The 21,253-nt window shown below is 43.8% G+C and overlaps 1 protein-coding gene across 1 annotated transcript in view; it reads right to left on the bottom strand.

Annotated features, from left to right (window-relative positions):
• LOC117732209 (VPS10 domain-containing receptor SorCS1) overlaps positions 1-21,253 on the bottom strand; it is a 144,361-nt gene that overhangs the window by 6,965 nt on the left and 116,143 nt on the right. Inside the window, exons 10-22 of the mRNA XM_034534975.1 lie at positions 19,731-19,877; positions 18,797-18,899; positions 15,844-15,920; positions 14,379-14,470; positions 14,000-14,107; positions 11,921-12,038; positions 9,015-9,148; positions 7,579-7,692; positions 6,574-6,745; positions 5,499-5,685; positions 4,757-4,890; positions 3,453-3,576; positions 1,787-1,899 (exon numbers count right to left, since the gene is read on the bottom strand). Coding sequence (XP_034390866.1) covers positions 1,787-1,899; positions 3,453-3,576; positions 4,757-4,890; positions 5,499-5,685; positions 6,574-6,745; positions 7,579-7,692; positions 9,015-9,148; positions 11,921-12,038; positions 14,000-14,107; positions 14,379-14,470; positions 15,844-15,920; positions 18,797-18,899; positions 19,731-19,877 — 1,623 coding nt within the window. The remainder of the gene's footprint in view (positions 1-1,786; positions 1,900-3,452; positions 3,577-4,756; positions 4,891-5,498; positions 5,686-6,573; positions 6,746-7,578; positions 7,693-9,014; positions 9,149-11,920; positions 12,039-13,999; positions 14,108-14,378; positions 14,471-15,843; positions 15,921-18,796; positions 18,900-19,730; positions 19,878-21,253) is intronic.

Here is a 21,253-nt window from a genome sequence, read left to right as displayed (position 1 = left end):
TCAAATATTATTAGTTGAAACATGAATCATTTTGACCCCCGGTCACAGAACAACGGACCCCACTCTGAGAATCACTGGTTTAGACAATTTTTAACATTTGAGCTAAACGTTTATGAGAAAGGTTGGTTGAATTGTTTTATATTCATTTCATATTTTAATAGTTCCAGTTTGACCGTAAACTGTCTTTAAAAAAAAACCAAAAGTTCTGAACATTCAAGCTTTGCTCAAAGATGGAAATACAAGAATATTTATCTTAAAGTATGAGACGTCTATGAAGGAAACTAAAGATAGAGTGTTACTGCTCCATCAGTTTACTGTTACATACTGTGCTTTTGTTACAAACAACATTGTACATGTTTCTATAATTTCAGTTATTATGGAAAGAATCTGTTCGATAAATAAATTGATATAAATCTTCCTATTAATATGGAGTATCTTCCCATACTGAGGGCTCATGTGCTCATCATCTCATAATCCATCTGGAACCAGCAGCCTGGTCTCCAGAAATTATATTCCTATACAGCATAACGGCATCGACAAAAATGTATTTTCTGCCTGACTAGTTATGTTTTTGACAATTGGATCATCACAAATAGGTTCATAATCATAGTCCATACGGGGAGGAGGTCAACGTGCTGCATGGGTCAAACAGACACAGGACTTTCACCCAGGAGACTGCTGTCAGTGTCCCATCTGAAACCAGAAGTCAACGTCGACTTCATTTAATTAATGACTGAAACTTAAACTTTTTCCTGAGTTTTTCCTGATCCGATGTGAGGTCCTGGGACAGGGATGTTGTATGTGTACAGATTGTAAAGCCCAGAGCATTATATTTTACAACTAGTGTGGTTTCAATTTACAACATTGGCCTTGTGTCTAAACTGCAACTGTATTCCAGGAGAAGCATCAGTTTTACACTGGAAACGTAATTTCTAAGAACTGGAGTATCAGCACATTTAAACCATCAAATCATATTCAGACACATTATTAGCAGCATCATGTAGCTGAACATGGCTTTATGCTTACATGACTGCAGGACCAATACATGTTTTCCCTAATTCCCTCAAGAGCCTTGGGTTCATGTCCCAGCGTTTTGCTGCAGTGACTCTGGTGAGGTATCATATTACATATTACACAACTGGAAGTTGTTGTTTGTTGGTGTGTGTTCTGCCTCCCAGGCTGGAGATGTCATGGAAAAGTGATGCCAGTAACAAAACAGACATGTTCACTGAAGACAGAACCGCCGGGTTTATTTCTGGCATCGATTTGGATTTTTTTTTGCGGCATCAGAAAGTGCGAAAATATGATGCGAGGCCCAGATTGCTTGCTGCCAGGAGTCAGAAGAGGGCTGACGTTGCGAGGGTGTTGTACAAAAACAAAGTTAATGAGGCGAAATCTCTACCTGACATGACATGCGTGTGTTTGAATCCGGTCTTCCGTCTGACACGTCGCTCTGAGCGTCCTTTCAGGTCAGTGCAGAACACATTAGGCACATCCTAACATTTATTCTCCTACACACAACATCCACAACCTTATTACCACACGGCCCTGAACTCCCACACAGTGTGGCGGGCCACTGTAATCAGTGTGCTCTTGAACTGTATTCCCCCTCTCTCTTCCTGCCTTGTCATTTATCATCATACAAGTCAGAAAGATGTCTCAAAGCCCCGGAGAGGTCACGCTGCACTAATAGAGCGCCAGAGGTCCAGCCGAGCGCCGACAGCATTTAGCAGAGGAAAGGAAGTAAAGGAAAAGGTTCCTGTGAACAGACCCCAGAGAGCTTCACCTGGATCAGAGAGTTCCTGATGACTCGGCTCACATCCAGCCGCCATTCTGCGACATCAGGGTTGTGGTCGTCCAGGTTTGATGAAAAGGCAAGCAGATGAGAGCGGAAATATTCTGCAGGGAGAAAGTGAAAAAAACACGTGAGCTGCTTTTGCTTTTCATCCGTCAGTAAACGCACGAGTTCAGCCTTTTAGATTCTGCTCATGTGCACCAAACACCGAGAGGAGAGGGCTATAGGTTATTCATCGCAACTTGAGTCTCATTTTCACTGATTCATTTCAGTTCTCATGATGGCCACTGATGCAACGTAGACGATTGAGCATACGCACAAGCAGTTTATGCGTATGAGACTATCTATATAACTGCTGCATGTTTCCATGAAAGGAAACCATAAAAAAATGAAACTGATAAACAAAGGCAAATCCAACCCGGGGGTTATTGAGCTGCTTTTTTTTTTTTAAATGTCAGCAGCATCCAGAGACACAGTTTACTCCTGGAGAGAGGAACACCCAACAAACACTGACCAGAGCCCCTTAGAGACCGCCTGGGGCTGCCGGGCTCTCTAATGGAGGCAGACGTTGGAATGTGATCAGCTGATGGAATGGCCGTGATCAGCAGTTATCACTCCCGTAGATATGGTTAGAACGGGCCTGTCACACCTTCTAGTCAGGTTCAGCTGGTCGTTATGATGGTTGATCACCGATACGGATACAAGGTGATGACTCTGACCTCTAGTGGTCATAGTTATCACAACGGGAGCAGAGGAGGAAGGTGACGTAGTATGAATTATATTCCTATACGGCATAACGGCATCGAGAAAAATTTATTTTCTGCCTGACTAGTTATGTTTTTGACGTATGGATCATCACAAATAGGTTCATAATCATAGTCCATACGGGGAGGAGGTCAACGTGCTGCATGGGTCAAACAGACACAGGACTTTCACCCAGGAGACTGCTGTCAGTGTCCCATCTGAAACCAGAAGTCAACGTCGACTTCATTTAATTAATGACTGAAACTTTTTCCTGATTCGATGTGAGGTCCTGGGACAGGGATGTCGTATGTGTACAGATTGTAAAGCCCTCTGAGGATAATTAGTAATTTGTGATATTGGGCTATACAAAATAAACTGAATTGAATTGAATTAAAGAGACACGCCTGTGTCGAGAAATACGTAATGTAATGTTGATTCATTTATAATTAAATGAATATAATTGGCTTATTTGAACCCAAACTACATTCTCTTTCTGAACCCAATCAAGTAGTTTGGTGTCAATTCCCAACGTTAACCCCGTGTCTCAAGCATGAGAACGCTGGTTATGACAACTGATGCTTCACTGAGCCCAGCTCCAGAAAAGTCTTATTGTGCGTTAATATCTCTGTGTGCGTACGAGTATAATCTACTAAATCATTATTCACTAATACTTTATACATTATTGATTCATAGACTGACTCACTAGAAAGTACGAGGTCACCAACATGTGTGGAACAATGAGCAACAGCAACACGACCCGGGGTGTCATGAAGCGGATTTATCCTCTAACGGTGACGACTGTCACACATATCTGATGTGGTGCTCTCTCTCTCTCTCTCTCTCTCTCTCTCTCCCTCTCTCTCTCTCGTGGACAGAGCATCCCAGAGGAGACGCAGTCTCAGAGTCGGCTCACCGTGGACAGCGATGCTTTTTCGGTCCTGCAGAATCGTATTCCCCGCAGACACCTGCACGGTGACTGTGCTGATGCCTTCCCGGGAGAACGTGCACGCCACGCTACCCTCCAGGGTGATTACTGGCTGCTGGGGGGGGGGAAGACAGATAAAGAAGGTGAGGGGGGAGAGTGAGCGTCTGGGGGTTTGGGTGATGGGCCCTGAGCTGGTCTCACACTGCTGTTATTCACACTACAGAGGCGTGAGCACACACTCGCACGCTCACACACACTCGCACGCTCACACACACTCGCACGCTCACACACGCACAAGCATACGTGGTGAGCTCGGAGAGTTCCCCGTGTGACGCGCTGTCATCACTCACGTCTCCATTTGTTCCTCAAATAGCTACGTGGTGCTAATAATGCGGTGCTTTATTACCGGCTGACATAACTGGCTGTCCTTGTGGACGGCTGCTGATGGTGTTGAACAAACACATTAACACAACTGCAATTATGAAGACAAATAGTTTAGAGTGGCAAGCGTACAGTGCACCTGTGGTACCCGAGAGATGGAGGCTGGCTTTTTAGAGCGTCTCAATCTTGTCAGTGTCTGTGAGCTGGAAAATAACATCGAACCAAAATTCTACGATATTTTAAAAATATTTATAGGATTAGTTCATACAGATTAAAAAAAATATTCATTTTCTCACATAACCCGAGCAGTGTTCAGACGTACTGCATTAGACATTAAGTAATTTGCGGTTTATTAATTACATAAAGAGTAATGCGGTAGCGCAAAGCATCAGGCCTGACAAAACATGAACCCTTTTTACAAATACCTGTAAATTAAGCTGGTGGTAGAGGTGAAATTCTGACCCCCATGTGTTTGGAAAATGTAGCCAGATCCGACATTTAAAATATAATGTTTGACTGAACAGAAAATTGAAAGCCTACTCATCCTAAATGTTATTGTTGTGGCCACGGACGTTTCAAAAGCAGAGATCTCACATTCTGTGCGCATACAACTATCTGCATGGCAAGATACCATTAAGGTCTATGAAAAGGTTGTAACTCAGCTTCTGACCTCAGTGAGAGGAGGTTAGAGTATGAATGAGGGATATTCACTGGCCATCTGTAATTCATCTTTGTGTCTCTGATGGGTCAGAATGCTCTGATGCTGATTAACAAGGACAACATTTTTGCAACCTGCATGTATAAAAATAGCTTAACAGAATAATGATCCTCACATTTTGGAGCAGACGAGTCAGCAAACTGTTTAATTGCGAACGGGCAAAAGGGAAGGAGCTCAGGAGACTGTACAGTACCTCTGTGTTATTTCCGATCCACCAGATGTAGGTGACCGTCCCCACTTGGCTGGGCCACAGAACAGCAGTCAGGTTCACTTCCTTATTCCTCACCGCCACAAAGGGAGCCGAGAGATGGATGTACTCCAGCTGACCTACACACACAGATATTACAGAGTGACCTCCATCCCGCTGTGCAAGAAGAAGAAGAAGAAGAAGAAGAAGAGAGAAAAAAAAGGAAAAAACTACTTTTTCTTTCTTTTTTTTCAAATATAGTAGAAAATAAATAAATAAGTTGGTTTATTGTTGGGTGGAGAGGCTGCGTTTGTTCATAATTGGGCCTGCCATCTGAGTGTTATTTTTCATTCGTGGCCTAAAGTAGCTCTATTGACAGATTGCCGTGGGGGAGGATGTCACTCCCGGATCGATAAGTCAGCTCCGTGACATCTGTCACCCCCTGAACACACCGAGGGTGGTCGAGTCTGCATTGGCTTCTGTGGGCTCAGTGGCCGTGGAGCATAACCTGACTTGAGTGCAAGTGGAATGGGATTTGTTCTATCTCACTTGTCTGTGTGTGGTTATGGGAGAATGTTCTGTGAAGAGATAAAGCACAGAATGTGGAACACTGTGTACCAGCTCACACAATCCTCCCCAAAGTGATACAAAAGAAATAAGTAGAAAGCAGAGAGAGGCAAAAGTGCACAGATTGCAGATTCTCCCATCGAAATAAATACATATGCACATTTCTAATCTGTCATCTCACATGTGACGTGCAGGTAGAGCATGACGGTCTCTGAGCCCAGGCTGTTCTGCCCGGTGGCAGTCACCCGGTAGATTCCCACAGCTTTGTAGATGTGTTTGGTCCCGTCCTCAATGGAGCTCACGTTGGAGTACGTCAGAGCGTGGCCGTCTCCGAAGTCCAGCGTGATGCTCGTCTTCGCCCCGTCGCCCTGCGCAGGACAGACACTTTCACTGTGGCCCTGCTCATCCTAATGCACGGCGCTGTGGACCGACGGGTCCACGCTGGTGAGAACTCTTCCAGTCGTGTTGCTGTCCTCCACTGTGTCTTACGCACAGTGGGTTTCTACCATGCTGCTGCAGTACTGCTTCCTAATGGCTGTTTACATGTAAAGGTCCCCAGTTACACAAGCGACTAAAACTAATGATTTACTAAACCGATTTGCAATCTCACGATATATTATTCAATTTACATTACATTTATTTTGTATAGCCCAAAATAACAAATGACAAATGATCCTCAGAGGGCTTTACAATCTGTACCCATACGACATCCCCTGTCCCGGGACCTCACGTCGGTTCATGGAAAAGTCACTTTCATTAACATATCTTAGCTAATAACAACGTATTGATTTCTGGACATGTGTAGAGTCTTCTGAGCAAAAGCAATAAACCAAGTGACCAGGACGCATGATATTCTTCGCACGGTTTGTGGTGGGAGCCGTCCTGTCGAGTGCGTTAAAGACCTCTCTTTCACTATAGCAGTCAATGGGGGAAACGCTCTGTTGGCCACAGGAGATTGTTTCTTTGTCATACTGCAATGGTCCCTGGGACATATTAGCAGCAGAGTGAGTGGTGGCCCCGTAACCAGCTCTCTTAGTACATCCATGGTCATTGGTGCAAGAAGAACAGCGGGATTAACAGCTCAGTTACCCATAAAACAAAAGAGGATCTAACTACTACATGGAATTTAAAAGATTTACTGACACTACGTGATGTTGGTTCATGTAGAAAATACTGATGATTCTGTAATACGACTGTGAACTTGTGTTTACATTGTGAATATAGTAACATTGACTTTTGACAAGAAAACAGCGTACCTCCTCCAGAAAGACCAGGAAGGTGACATTGGTGCCCAGTGTGGCTGTCAGCGTCCCCTCACTGGTGACCAGGTGGAGACCTTTGGGTGCTTGGATGGGACACTGATGTCTCCTGGCTGTGTAGTCCACACTGACTCCAGCTGTACAGTTATTGGAGACTACCTTCCTGTAGCTGGAAGAGCAAAAACACGGAAAGCTTTTCAATTCAATTCAATTCAGTTTATTTTATACAGACCTATATCACAAATTATGATTTGCCTCAGAGGGCTTTGCAACACGACATCCCAGGACCTCACATCAAATCGTATAGGTGCAATGCTGAAGATGTGTCCAGAATGTTAGTTTAAAACATCATCAACAGAATGTGAAGAGGTTACAGCGTTGATGTTATGTCCAAGATGTCCGTGTATTGTGTCGCAGAGATATTTACTGTAAGCCCGGGTCCTCATACAACAGTTTGTACGACATCTTATGAAAAGTTACTTCTCATCCTCCAGCAACACGTGTCAATTTCAGCTCGTTATATTCATACCGTCTTTTTCAAAATATACTTACGTCTTCAAAGGAAACTCAAGCTCAAGCTCAGGCAACAAAACTACTTAGTTAGGTATCTGAAAATATCATGAAATACTTAGTTAGGTTTAGGCAACAAAACTACTTAGTTAGATTGAGGAAAAGATCCTTGTTCACCAGTGCAGTAACCATTCGGCACGTGGTTGTTCAGTGTTGTTTGTGTTGTCAAAGAGTTTGATCTAGGAAAAGCCTACTTTACACATTTTGACACTGAAAAAAAATATACAGTCTTTCATTCAGAGCTTTTTCCAACAATACTTCACCCACAGTGGTTTGTTTGATCTTCAGCATGTCCTTGGTTTCCCTGAGAGACTAATGAATGCACCCAGAGCTATTCCACTCAATTGCACCATGGTTCATTTTACCCAATGCCTGTAAGTCACTGTGCAGGGAAAGCGTGCAGCTTGTGGTCTGCTCTCGTCTTGTGTTTACCCGGTGCTGTTGAGGAAAGTCATCCCTGTGGTGCAACTCCTGGACATCGTTGATGGATGGAACCAAAAGGCGGGGGTGCACTTGCCGTTGGTCCGTCTCTCGTAGCCATAATCACTGTAATGATCAGAGCAGACAAACACGGAACAAGATATCCAATCAGAAACCACGCTGGAACACAGATGGCAAATATTGGAACATTCATTTCTAAAATGAGAAACACTATTTGGGAGTGCAGCACGTACTTTTAAAATCATAGATATTCATGACAGACAAATCAATTGTTGATCAATCGATAATAAAAAATATTCCAAGCTGAAAAAGACCCGCTGCTTTGTATTTGGGATTAGATATTGTTATTCTGACACACAATGGTGGTGTGGGGGGGGGAGAAAATGTGAAATTAATGTCATTTTAGTATCGACTTCACAGAAGTTACTGCAACTATTCTGTGCATCTGTAACGGTGCTTTTTAAACGCAGCCCACGAGTTGTTTTGTCCTACAAATCATCAGGCAGAGCGGCGCCGTGTCCCCAAAATGATAAGGACAAATTGCCCCAATTACTGCGACATGCTCACAGATGCAAAAGTGTTGTGATTGTTAATGAAAGCGATTAGGCTCAGTGATTTATGGTTTTTATGGCACTTATTCCAAGAGCTGCCTCACTCTGGAGACGTGCAGATTTGGGTCCAAAGCAAGAAAACAAAAAAAGCAACATTAATACTGCTGATAATTCAAAGAAAGCGGGTTGGGAGGATGTGGAAAAAAAAACATTCTCTGTTACTGCACAGAAAAGAGTCACGGCAGCAGCTTCAAAATCCTCTGTGAATTATCATTTGTATTCAGGTGAAATCAATTACCAGCGTCTGGTAATGAATAAACACACTGTATTCGTTCTCTCTTTGTTGCTGTCATAGCTCTAAACTGCTAACAGGGCTCACGGTAGGAGTTGTACAGAAGCATACGATTAGACAATCGGTGTTTGGTGTGTGAATGTGTGTTTATTAAATCAATGCACTTCCCAGATTTAGACATTTCTTATCAATACTACTAGTAAGAGTCCAATGGAAGTCACAGTTCCACTACAATGGCAGTGCACATAAGAAAATCATTAAACCATCAACAAAACTAAAAATAATACACACTATCATAAAGTAAAAGATTTTCTGCATGTAAATTAATGTCAAAATATGTCACTATATTATTAGGTGACTGGTCCCAGTAAACAATGCTATCTTCTCTGCACAGGCCTTATTCAGTGAATGGTTTAATGTGGAGGATGCACAGCTGAGAGGCCTATTGTGCCAAAGAAAGAGTTATGCGTCCTGCACTTGGAGCGCTTGGAGGGAGAGGAAGCTGAAGACGAGATACCCGACAATACAGAGGGAATGCAAATGGCACTGAATGTGGGATGGAAAAATAAAAAAAGTGCACTCACCATTCAAAGTCCGCCTCTGTACAATCACAGGAGCCCGACGTCATCGACACAAAGTACGTCTTTCCCATAACGCACCTGGACGTGGGCTTCAGCTTCTGGTAGATTCTTTTCACCCCCATGAGGCACGGCTCGCCCTGCGGGGCCCCGATTTCAGGAGCAAACCAGAAGGAGAGAGTTTGTTTTCTTTTTTTTCGAAAACGAGCTGCTTTTGTAACTTGCCACCATTAATAATTCACACAATGCAACCAAGCATGTGTGTGAAAAAAAGAAGCACTGCTGAATATTCTGCGCCCTGGCGCTGCGTCGGGTTCTCAACTCAACAACTGTTCCTGCGTCGCTAGTGCCACCCTGCAGATTGGGCCGCTTGACTTAAGAAGGAGCTTCAGTCGCAGAAGCTGCCAGACCATTTTTAGCCTTGAATCTGCGTGAATATGAAATCAACTTGGCTTTACAATAAAGATGAGCAGATGAAACCAGCCTGTTTCACTGCATTCTCCGTGCTACACTCGTGCTCTGTTTTCATGAGCAGAACATTCTGTCTTTGTGCATTAGGTGTCAGTAGTGAGATGCCTAAAAAAACCTGGACCCATCCACGGAGAGACTGCCAGCTCCTGCAAATGTCCTCAACTTTCCCAGTTAATAAACACAAGCACTGCTCTAGTTTTGATGTGGTGCTGAGTTTATACTTGCAGCAGACTAGGACCCGCAGTACATCTACATTTAGGCAGGTTAGCCCTGTAATTGGCTGGGACTCTTTTCATCTTCCAATGCTATGTGTGTTGATCATTAGCCTGCTCCGAGCATCTGGGTGTCTCAACCAATTGCAGGACGGGGTCATGAATAAAGGATCGCTGGCTCGGCTTCAGCTCCGGCCAGGTTGAGGCGTTTCGGGGCAGGTTTAATGTATGCCGGGAGCTTATACTCGGTTCACTCAGAGCATCAGCAGACAGCTAGAAGATCTGCATAAGTGCTCTAGGAAGCGAGACGCGTCCAGGTTTAGTCCAATCACGATGCAGCCGGGATAAAGCAGCCAGTGATCGCACATCACCCTGAGGCTGCAGTCTGGATGTCCAGCTCAATCTAGCAGGCAGAGAAGAATTTAGATGATTTGGGTTTTCCATGAAGGGACTGACGAGTTATTTGGAATAATAAACATTGAGTCCAAACTTTAAGTCCTCTTTAGGGATTTTGAATTAAAGTGCATTGATTCGCGAGGACTGCTGACATGAGACACATGGACTGCGTCTGAAAGCAATACCTGTATGTTACCTTCTATGTGGACAATATAGAACCCTCAACAACTCCCATGCAGGCAGGGCACAACGTGTTTGCTGTTGGTGTGTTCGACACACTCACTCCCAACTCGTCAATTGAATTTAAGTTGATTTGTATAGCTCAAAATCACAAATTAAAAATGTTATAGAGGTTCACATCCTGCTGCTTGGTCCCTACCTCTCTAGTGTTGATGTGTCAATACACTCTTGTAACTTGAATAGTGTCCTTTCAAAATAAAATGTTCAAAAATTATTAGCAAGCATGACCACTTCAATCACGGTTGACCTTAATTTCACTTAAAACGACTTCCGTGACCACCGAGTGACAAACCACAAATCACCTGTCTCACGGGAACAATTATCATAATGAGTCACAAGACGTGGTGTGACTGATGAAAATGATCAAGAAATAAAATAACTTTTATCTCCACACGAGACATGTCAAGATATGGTCTATTCGTCTGTAACAGGACGCAAAGAGAGACATGTTAATAGTGTCTTTCTAACTATAGAGAAAGATTCGATTAAGAAATGGGTTACACCTTGAAAAGAAATAAAAGAGAGGTCTACTGAGATTCTATTACCGTGAAAAATAATGTTCAGAATCTCTTCAGTGTAATAAAGGTACTATTTGTACGTGTGGAGACTTTGTTCTTCTCCCACTGAATGGAAATGTGTGGTTACATAGTAGTTATAATGGATTTACTAAGTGTGAAGAGGAGGCAACTTTAGAATAGGGAACCTGTGTGGGTTAATATGGGTCAAACTATTAGTGATTTAGTGATGAGCAAGAGCTCACTTTAGAATGGAGAATATAGTCTGAGTTAGAAAGTCATTGTGTAATTTGACATTTGAGTATTCTTATGGAACAAAACGCAAAACACCTCATTTGGCCGAAATGATGCAAAGCAAAATGCAAAGCATGTACAGATCCTTTGTTTGTGTACAATGGCATCCTTAGTTCATATTAATAACCAGGCTATTGAGGAACAACTCACATTCAAGGCCTAGTGGCTGTAGAGTATACATGCAGAACAATTTATTAATAAAGGCTTTATATTTAAAAAGGCCTATTTTATTGTGTATGATGTTTGCATAGAAGACTCAGTGTGGATCTGCGTTAGAAGAGTCAGACAGCCTCTCTTCAACTTACAGTATAAGATAAGATAAGATAAAATAATCCTTTATTAGTCCCTCAGTGGGGAAATTACAGGATTACAGCAGCATTGCTCACAGTAATAAGTAAAAAACAAGTAGTATAATAACTAAAGTGCAGTTCAACAGCAAAACAGGGAGGCTCAACCTACAACAGACCTAACATTTAGACCAGCCGCTACGTACCATGGCAAAATAATACATTTGTTGCAAAGGGATCATCAAAAAGTAATAATTTTAATAACCCAATGTTCCTGAGATCACATCACATTCACATGACATACAGACGGACACGGGCTTACAGACAGACGGACAACCACAACACACATGTACTGTCCGTATGTATGTATATATATATATATATATATATACATATATATGTGTGTGTGGCCTCAGGCCACAGCTTTTTGCGAACGCAGAGGCATTCTAAAACAAGTGATTCTAGCTTCAGGTGTAGATTTCTGGCATGTACTGTACCTGGTTGTGTAGGTGCCACGTCTGATAATCCGCCTCTGTACATCTCCTGTTGAAAATGGACCTGAAGTCTATTTTCACCAGCTGCCACTCCGAGCGATGACTGACGTGGCCGAATATCCTGGAAAATATAACGCTTGTTATACACAAAACATGCTGCAGTTAATGACCAACACAAATATGTTAACACATTTTACAAGAAAGCACAGCAGTGAGCCACGTTGTTGTGCTGACGGACACGGTTCCTGGCGTTTATATAAGTGGTTCTCACATGCACACCCCTGCAGCCATGGATACTCACTAGAGCACCACATGTACATTGATCCACTGCTAAAAATAGACCCCAACAAATGCACCACGACAAATGAGTTACTCCCACAGGTGGAATATAACTTTGAAGAACCAAGCCCCCCGACTGCAAACAGCGTGGCCTGTGTGACGCCATGCAGACACCAGTTGGATTTTTTCGTAGTTCCATCTTCTGCTAAATACGGGGGGGGGGTGTTCCAAATCCCTTTGATTGACACTTGAGATGCCCTGAAAGCCTCAATAGAACCATGTGGGGGGTTGGGGGTCTTTGAAAACGTCGTTTGAAAGCTTTCCCCACTTCAGGTGACTCCTGTTGGCTTAATCCAGCTGCGTTGGGACACGACTGAACATTCTTAGAGGAACAAGCCTGTGAGTGAGGGGCAGTTGAATGTTTTTAAGGTTTGACATCTCTTTTTGTGTGAATGAAGAGGGTGGTTGGTGAGACTTGGGTTATGCTAGAAAATAACGTATTTGGATGACTTGTTGCCGGCCTCAATGGTAGAAAATAATGGTTCAATGGGGCAAACTGCACCCAACAATTGTTGGTTTTGGACTTTAAATGGGATTTGTGAACATTAAATGAATATAGAAACGTGCCATCTTTCCCCTTCAAGTCTCATCCTGGAGAATAATGCCCAATCTGACATTTTCACAGCAAGTTTGATTTTGTATGTTGTTTTTGAAAATAATTACCTTATTTCTTCTGAAAGCCTAATCATAATAAATATCCACAAATCCAATGGTCAAAAACAAAACCGAATCCAAGGTTATGAGACTAACCACATAAATATTCCATCTCCAGCTAAATTGAGTTGGTGTGTTTTTCTGCAATGACCCCTCTCACCATTCATACATCAACATATTTATCACAATCAATCTGTCAATTAGCGCCCGAAGGCATCGACCATGACAGGCACTTACTGTACAAATGAGTACAAATTGATAAAAAAAGAAAATAAAAAAAACACTGCATGATGGTCTTATGAAAACTAATGGTGTGTCTGCCAGCCGAGATGCTCCGGCCTGGAGGAACTTGTTCTCCGTCTTCACACACTGCCACTTCTCCCAGCTCTACCCTGTTATCGCCGTGCCTCTTCCTCATCTCTCGCTCCCTCGCCGTCTCTCCAGCTGCTGCCCTTCACTCTCCTGTAGAGCCGTCTACAGAGCCGACTGTCAGTCTCTCATGTGAGGCAGGTGTCTTGAAACATTCATGTAATGGCTGCGCAAAGACACATCCCAAAGTCCTAAATCTGTGCTGCAATGTGGGAGTAGTGCTGTGCAACCCACATGCCCCCCCCCGGCTCTCCTCATGAATGTGAAAGAACACAGAAGGAATCTTCATGATTCTGCTTTCTGAGGACACTCGGACTGAGAGGATACTAACTGCTCTTCCCCACTTTTCAATGCTGTTAAAACTTGAGACCAAAGTTTCTTGTGGGTTTTTTTCTCAGGCATTTTGTGATCATTTTCCTTCATGTTCTTCAAAAAATGGACAGTCACGCCGTCGCCGGTTGATCTCCTGTGATCATAATCTGGAGACGGCCCGTTTTGATGTGGGAAGACCTTGGGAGAAATCTTTTTTTTTTTATTCATGAAAAGGAAAACAGCCAGTCAGGAATGCTTAATCGAGCAGGCTTGGATATAGACGCATGGGTTAAGGCGGATAAGAGGACACACAGACACACACACACACACACACACACACACACACACGGGCTATTTGTTGTTGCTTTGATTGATCGATTTCCCCGTTGACAAGTCGTTGTCACTCACGTCATGATGAGAGTCTCCTCCCCGGGCTCTCCCAGCACCCCGTCCACGAACAGAGGCGTGTTGGTGAAGCTGTACTTGTTCCACTGGCGACCTTCATCGAAGCTCAACCTGGGAACGCAAACAGACGTTGCACAAGGAAGGCCCCCACGCTGACTCCCCCCCGACTGTGAGCACAGGCCGAGATCAGCAGAACTGCGCTCATCATGGCCTCAAACACAGAAACGTGAACATTTGCAAAAAGCTGATTTCTCCATTGCTGACTAGAATATGACCGTTCTTCCAGTTTGAAGACTCATGTGCCTTGGTTTGACTAACTTAAGACTCGGAGCTTCCGCTGAGGCAATTATTTACGGTGTGACAAGCCGTCATAATGACTCACCACAGGTGTCGGATGGGAAGCGGAGTGTGTCTTATTGCGACTAAGGCTCCTCCTTGGTCGAGATACAGCAGCGCATACTCCTCGTCAAAGATCTGCAGGGGCAGAACCAAAAGAGTGAGCGCTCACTCTGCAGGGGCTTGTTTTTTCCGTGCACGTGTCCAACGCCCCCCCACACTGTATGACACGAGTAAACCAGGTAAGAACCCACCAAACAAACATCGTATACATCGTGGTTAGAACTTGCTACATCACCTTTCAAATCACATCGCCGTGTTTAATTAGAACCGAGCCCCAAAGAAAAATCGAAAGCGCCTGGATCCAGGGAGGTGGGGGGCACTGCAGGCAGGGACTGAATCATAAAACTCTTGAAATGTAGACATTTGCTTATCGACCTGAAGAAGCTCGGGCTGGTGTGTGAGGATTAAAAGGCCATATGATCAAATCAGGGAGAGTGAGTGAAGAGGATATGTTTCGTGATAGCAGGTCAGTCAGTTCATGGTGAGCGACTGTGATTCAATTGAGAACATCATTGGAAAAGATTATTATAAGGTGTGTCTGTAATATTAATAACACAACATGTTTGCTGTACATGTTCGTATATGAGCTAGGAGCTCTGCTAATCAATGAATTATGTGAAAATACTGTATGTATGTATATTCATTCATTTTATCTGAGTACACGTTGTAATTATGAAATAGAAAACATTTCATAATGATTGTTATATATATATATATATATATATATATATATATATATATATATATATATATATAACAACAAATATATTATAATAATTTTATAAATATTTTGCAGTTAGCCTACAGTCCACGCTGGAATTCAAACTTAACAGACTAATGGGTATAATTAATGCTGGGACATCGGAGGTGACAGCACGTCACCTAAAATATAAATAATTAGCGCAGTGTTGCCAACTCTTCTCCAACTAAAGTATCTGCAACACTGACAGCCCGTCCCTTCAGGCCTCCCTCCAGAGCGACACCCCCAACATCATTATTATGCACGTAAACAACAAACATGGCCATTGTTATTACTCGCAGCTGTGAAGACAGCAGCTTGTGGAAGACTCCGGGGACGAGCAATGAGATCATTCGTGCCAGGTGAAATGATGGGATGGGCTCGTCCTGGACATCCAGAACCAGCCCATCACTCGTCCGAAACACACATTTTGGAAAGACACTATTTATGACTGACTCATCATAAAACTTAACAGTTGGTATACTATTTGTATTTATTGAAATTGGTTCAAATGTATTAGTTTCATTTTCCAGTCAGAATTGCACTACAGCAGGTGAACAGAATCCTAACAACATCGGTACACAAACGTAATCCACCCGGATGTTGATGCTGTTACCACAATTATGTTCAAAAGCTGTTTAATCCTCCATCAGAAAGATGTGTATGCACAATAGCGGTCGCTATAATTACGATCAAACAGCACCCTCACCTGTCTCCATGTGTTTCCTGCGTCCGAGGCGACGAACACACTGACGTTGCTGGTGGTCAGCTCGGAGCCGATGGAGCCTGGAGGTGAGGCGGTAGACAGGCAGAGGACAACACTGCAGTGAGCGGTTGACTTGGATATTACATAATGCAAACACCGGAAATGTATTCTATTTGAGATCAAATGAATCCCAAATTGTATAAAAACAGCCTTCAGACCAGCAGTGGTATTACAGCAGGGGGCTCCAGCCTGCAGCTGCAGACTGGGACTGTAATTACAGGGCTCCAGAAGATCGACTGGGCAGTGCGACATTTGCCCAAACTCCTAAATTAACCAATAAATCCAGATTACTGTATTCATCTTTCAGCATATTAAGACACGCTTTCCTAATGCGGCGCAGACTGCTGTAATTGCTTTAATTTAGCCTGTAATTGGTGCCAGGTGGTTAAACGCAAGGCTGGAAAGTGCTGGCAGTGTTTCCGAGGCATGGTTGTCCCCTTGAAATAAAGTGCCTACAACAACCCAACACCAGCTTTGTGCTGACCTCCAGCGGGTGATGGTCTCACTTTACTGTGGTGATGAAGAGGTTCAGTGTGTGAGTGCTTTGCAGGCTGCTGTTATTGAACTCCATAAAGACAAAGTGACAACGCGTAGCTTGAACAGAGCCCCTTCACAGCCCTCGGCTCGCGGCCGCATGCCTCCACCTGACCAGACATGTCGCAGATTACATCCACGATGGTCCAAAAATCCCTATTGCGTTTTTATAGTACACATTTGTGTGAAATTGTCATCATTTGCATTTGAATTTTCGGAGTTATGGCCAAAAAAAGTTCTGTGAGGTCATAGTGACTTTGGACCTTTTTCAAAGCCAAAATGTAATCAGTTCATCCGTCCGTCCAGACGGGTCTAGACTGGTTCCCTCCAGACACTCCTGACATCTCGAATTCACGAGAAGGGACGGCCGGTCGGACGGACTGACAGACAAAGCCAAAACATGAAGCCGAAGAATACAATCAAACACAGAGACTCAGCTGGGTCGGATCGATTTAATCCCGGCTCCTACCGTCTGCATGCAGAAGCGACCCTTAGCCGAGACACCGCACACTGAGAGTCGCTCTCTGGGTGCTTCATAGCAGCCAGCGCGCTGTTGCTTTAAATGCAGAGGTCACGTTCCATGTAAGAAGCAGCATGTATGTGATGACTGTAATAAAGTCTCAGGCTGTCGGTAAGTGAAGCACATAAAAAACGTATTCACTTATTTTACAGTCTGAAGGTGAGAAGGCGGTTGGTTTTGTTTGAATTCTTCGTCCCCCTCCTCGTTCAGGACCCGCAGATGAACATTTCAATGTTCTTTTTTCCCTCTGCCGTTGTTCTGTCCGCTGAGTTCTTGGCCCTAAGGCAACATGCGTACTTTGTCGCATGGATAATCGCAATCTGAAGCAGAACATTCTCAGATCATCTTTATCTGCGTGTTTGTAATATAATGTATACACGTCTTTTATGAATCAGACGTTGAGGTGGGACGGATAGTGGTTTCAAAGGATGCACAAATCATAGTGTTATCAGCTATGACTTCTGATCTTGGCCCAGGATGTAAAAAAAACAGATTTTTTCTTCGCCAGCATCTCAAGAGGGAGGCAAAGCCACAATAAGACTGTTATTTTACAATTACTTATACCAGATTACCTCGGGCTCGTTTTTTCTTTTGGCCATTTTGTAGTTTGAATAATGGCAGAGATCAAACTAAATCAGCTTGTTTCATTCTCACATCCCTGAAACCTGTTTAATTCACAATGTTTCACAAAGGTCCAGACACCTGAGGCGTGTGCCGATGTGTTATTGACAGTGTCGGTCCATGCGAGAGTAAATATTACTGAGGTGTGAATTCACCTGAGGGGGCTGCTGATCTCATATTCCTCCATCTCCTTGTCGTCTCTCCACTGAGTCTTTGCTCGCTCGCATGTGTTCTCCGGAACAACGAGAGCGCATCGTTGTTTCCGGAGGATGATATCGTTTTTTTTTTGTTCCGTCATTTGCCCCTTTTCAAAAGTGAGGCGACACATGCATGTTGTCAGCTGCCTGTGGGAGTCGTGTACTGATGCTGAACAGCGACAGACTATTGGAAACCGAAGTGAAGAGCAACAACCTGCAAACAGCCGAATGCAATTGCATAGAAGAATGCACAATTTAAAGGTGCAGTGCGGCGGTGTCAAGAGCTGAGCTGAATAAACCTGAAGTTAGTATATAGTAACAACACACCATTTCTACACGACGCATTCTCATTCTCATGACATTTGTTTGGAGCTATTATAACAGAATGTGTGCACATTCTGTTATAATAGTTAAATGTCAAGTCTGTGCCTCGGTTAGCTGGTGATCCCGGCGACATTCTTGTCTTCAAGAGGCTCGGTCTTAAAGCCGCGGACCATTTTTGGAATCTTGACCTAAGTGTATATGGCGACCTGTTGTGACCTCTAGGATGAACTTTACAAGCACAAACTCCAGGCTGAGGGCGTTCAGAGGATGTATCCATAAGTGTATTGACAATGTGGAGGTTTCTGAGCCTTTTCCACAACACAAGTGCTCGCCATCTAATCGCCAAATGTCAAAGGTTTTAGATGTCAGATCACAGCATGGAATTACACATATTGTGAATGGACATCCTAAGCTTCTTCAGGCTCCCAGCTTTCAGACTATGTACACCAACCCTTTGTGTTGATCTGCTATCTTCCCCTAAAGACCCCCCCCCCCCCCCCCCCCCCCCCAAGAAAGACTGGGAGCACCTAGGTTACATTTCATTAGTCAAAGACTGCAACAAATGTTCATAATATATAATTACGTTGTAATAAACAAAACAAAAAGCTCAGAAAGGGTTTGTTTAAAAATAAATAAATAAAATGTAACTCTGCAAGGAGACAAGAAACATGTCACTCAAAAGAGAGTCCCTCTCACCTACCTGATGCTACAATGATCCCCGGCGCCGTGTCCCTGCTGGCTATGTTTCCAGATGTGTAGGGATTCGCAGACACGTGGAGATGGAGATGTAATGAACAGTACGGCTGCAGAGAAGAACATGACAAACTCAGTTATCACAACGATTATGCCGAAGACCTTCAAAAGACGCCGCTGAATAAAACGTCTGTAGCATCGACTCGGATGCACAACCCTCCCAAGTAGAGAGTGTGATCACAAACACCATTTCCCCATTGGCTGGTTTCACCATTAATTTTGATTGGGTTAACCTTTACCGACACAATTCTCATTACGACCCTGCGAAATGCCAGTAGTGCAGGCCACGTTGTGACGGGCTGTTTGGAGGTTTATTAAAACCCTGACATTTCCTGACAAATGACTGTATAATATGGATAGAAGGCGAGGCATGCCACAGAATCACTAATTGGTTTCTAAGAAATTTAAAAAAGGTGAGGTACTTTTCATATCGAGTCATGTTACCAGAAGATGTGTGAGACACAAACCATCAAATCGACAGCGTCACCTTGGTCCGGCAGTGGGTGGGCTTCATCCGTGGTTCAAAAGATACGCAGTTAGATTCTTTACTCTGTCAAACCTTGGCCTTTGAGTGAAAGCAAGACGAGACTATGAGGAGCAACTTTCGCCGTCTGCGTTTCTGTCTGACACCTCTTTGTCTTTTGCTTTTTTAAATGGGAGGTCAGCTTATTGGACTGAATCAAAATGGCTGACCTTTCAGCTCAGCAGCCTCAGAGCCCTCAGCTTTGACGGGCGCCGCTCTTTCTGAGCTTGGCCTCTCATTGCTGCTGGGATCAGTCAACTCCTGTCAGGGCCTCTCTTTGACGGACACACAGACACACACACACACACACACATTCACAACCATGTATGAACTCAGCCGAACGCTTGCAGACACTCACGAGCACACAGTGGATGCCGTTGCCCCTCAGGTCCTTGCTCGGCGCCTGCAGTAAACTCCAGTCTCTGCCTCTGTTGTAGGTGATGTGGGTCTTCACTTGGTTATCCATCATTTTGTTGGCTAGGAACATCCCCTTTATTCCCGCTACCTGGGTAATTCAGAAAGAGAACAGCTCACAACTGCAAATGAAAACAGATGCACACTTCACATGTCCAAATGATTTTATCGTTGCATTTCCATATCTCCCGAGTCACGTCGCAGAAGATGTATGCCAAGACTGCAAAGCAAATCACAAGCCCCGGGGTCGATGCAGCCACGCACGCTTACCTCTTCTGTATTCCCAACTAAACCAAACACTGAGTGGGAAGTGATTGACTGTCTGGGGGCTTTTGAGTCATCAACATGTGCCTTAAATGAATCGGACTCCTTGTTGGAGGCCGCCAGGAGAAGCTCAGGGATACTGATCTGAGTCAGTCAGTCGCTTTAGTAATTGACAGATACTTTAGCATATCCTACGTTTTGGGTGGCGACCCCAATCAAGACAGCAGATTTGACTATGTCGCCGAGGCCACAGCAAGACGCCGGCAGCTTAAATATCTGATTCAGAAATATTGTTTTGGCAGATGTTGGGTGCTGCCATGGCTTTAAAAGTTGTACATACATGGATACTCCAGGGCCTCGACATTAGCCCCTAGCACACTTATTTTTCTTTTTGGATTAGGTGCATTTTGCAAAGTAATATCTGCAGTTATTCATCAAAGAAAGAAATAATCTCAGCCTCCAAAAAAATCTATATCCCTGGCACAATCCCCTCTTGCCTCTGTTGATGTCAGCACTTTGAAGCTGCTTCGTATTCACACAATGTGCTCTGAAGACTGTTGGCCTACAGCAGCAGGGGCTGTTTCCAAAATGACAAAACATTATCTGCCTCCTAGCTCTAAAATATTGATCAGTGTTCATAATAAACTTGTGGCTCTCATCAAGCAGGCTTTTATTTGATACTGCTATTTAAAAAGAAGAAAATGGCCAAAATGAATGCTGCTGACCTGGGGGTGGAGTGGGGTAAGGGGGTAGGCCTCATGTACAGCATACCAATGGGAAACTAAAGCAAAGTTAACATAAAAAGAAGCCCACTTGTCCCGACCAGGCCCACGCAGCTATGCAGAGGCCCTCCGAGGACGAGTGGACTCTGAACGAAGGAGTGAGAATCTTCAAGCTTCGGGCTGAAGGGTTTAGCTCTTGAATTCAAAACAAAACGTAAAGATGTCGACCTCATTCTGCAGGAGACATGATGTAAAGCAGATACTGTCACCCACAGCACTGTAGGTGATATGGCAACAGACATTGACCCCCCTCCTGTCGGATCACAGACAAATTACCCCGTTTATCAGAAGATCAGACAAATATTACACACACAACCTAGTAAGCTGTACAACATTAGAAATGCATACAGATGGGACCAAAACAGTGCAGAACAATAGCAGAAAAAAAAAAATCCATAACTACAAAATCCAAACCTAAACT

This window comes from Cyclopterus lumpus, chromosome 1 (assembly GCF_009769545.1).
Source record: "Cyclopterus lumpus isolate fCycLum1 chromosome 1, fCycLum1.pri, whole genome shotgun sequence".
Lineage (NCBI taxonomy): Eukaryota > Metazoa > Chordata > Actinopteri > Perciformes > Cyclopteridae > Cyclopterus > Cyclopterus lumpus.
This window is presented reverse-complemented; position numbering and strand designations above follow the sequence as displayed.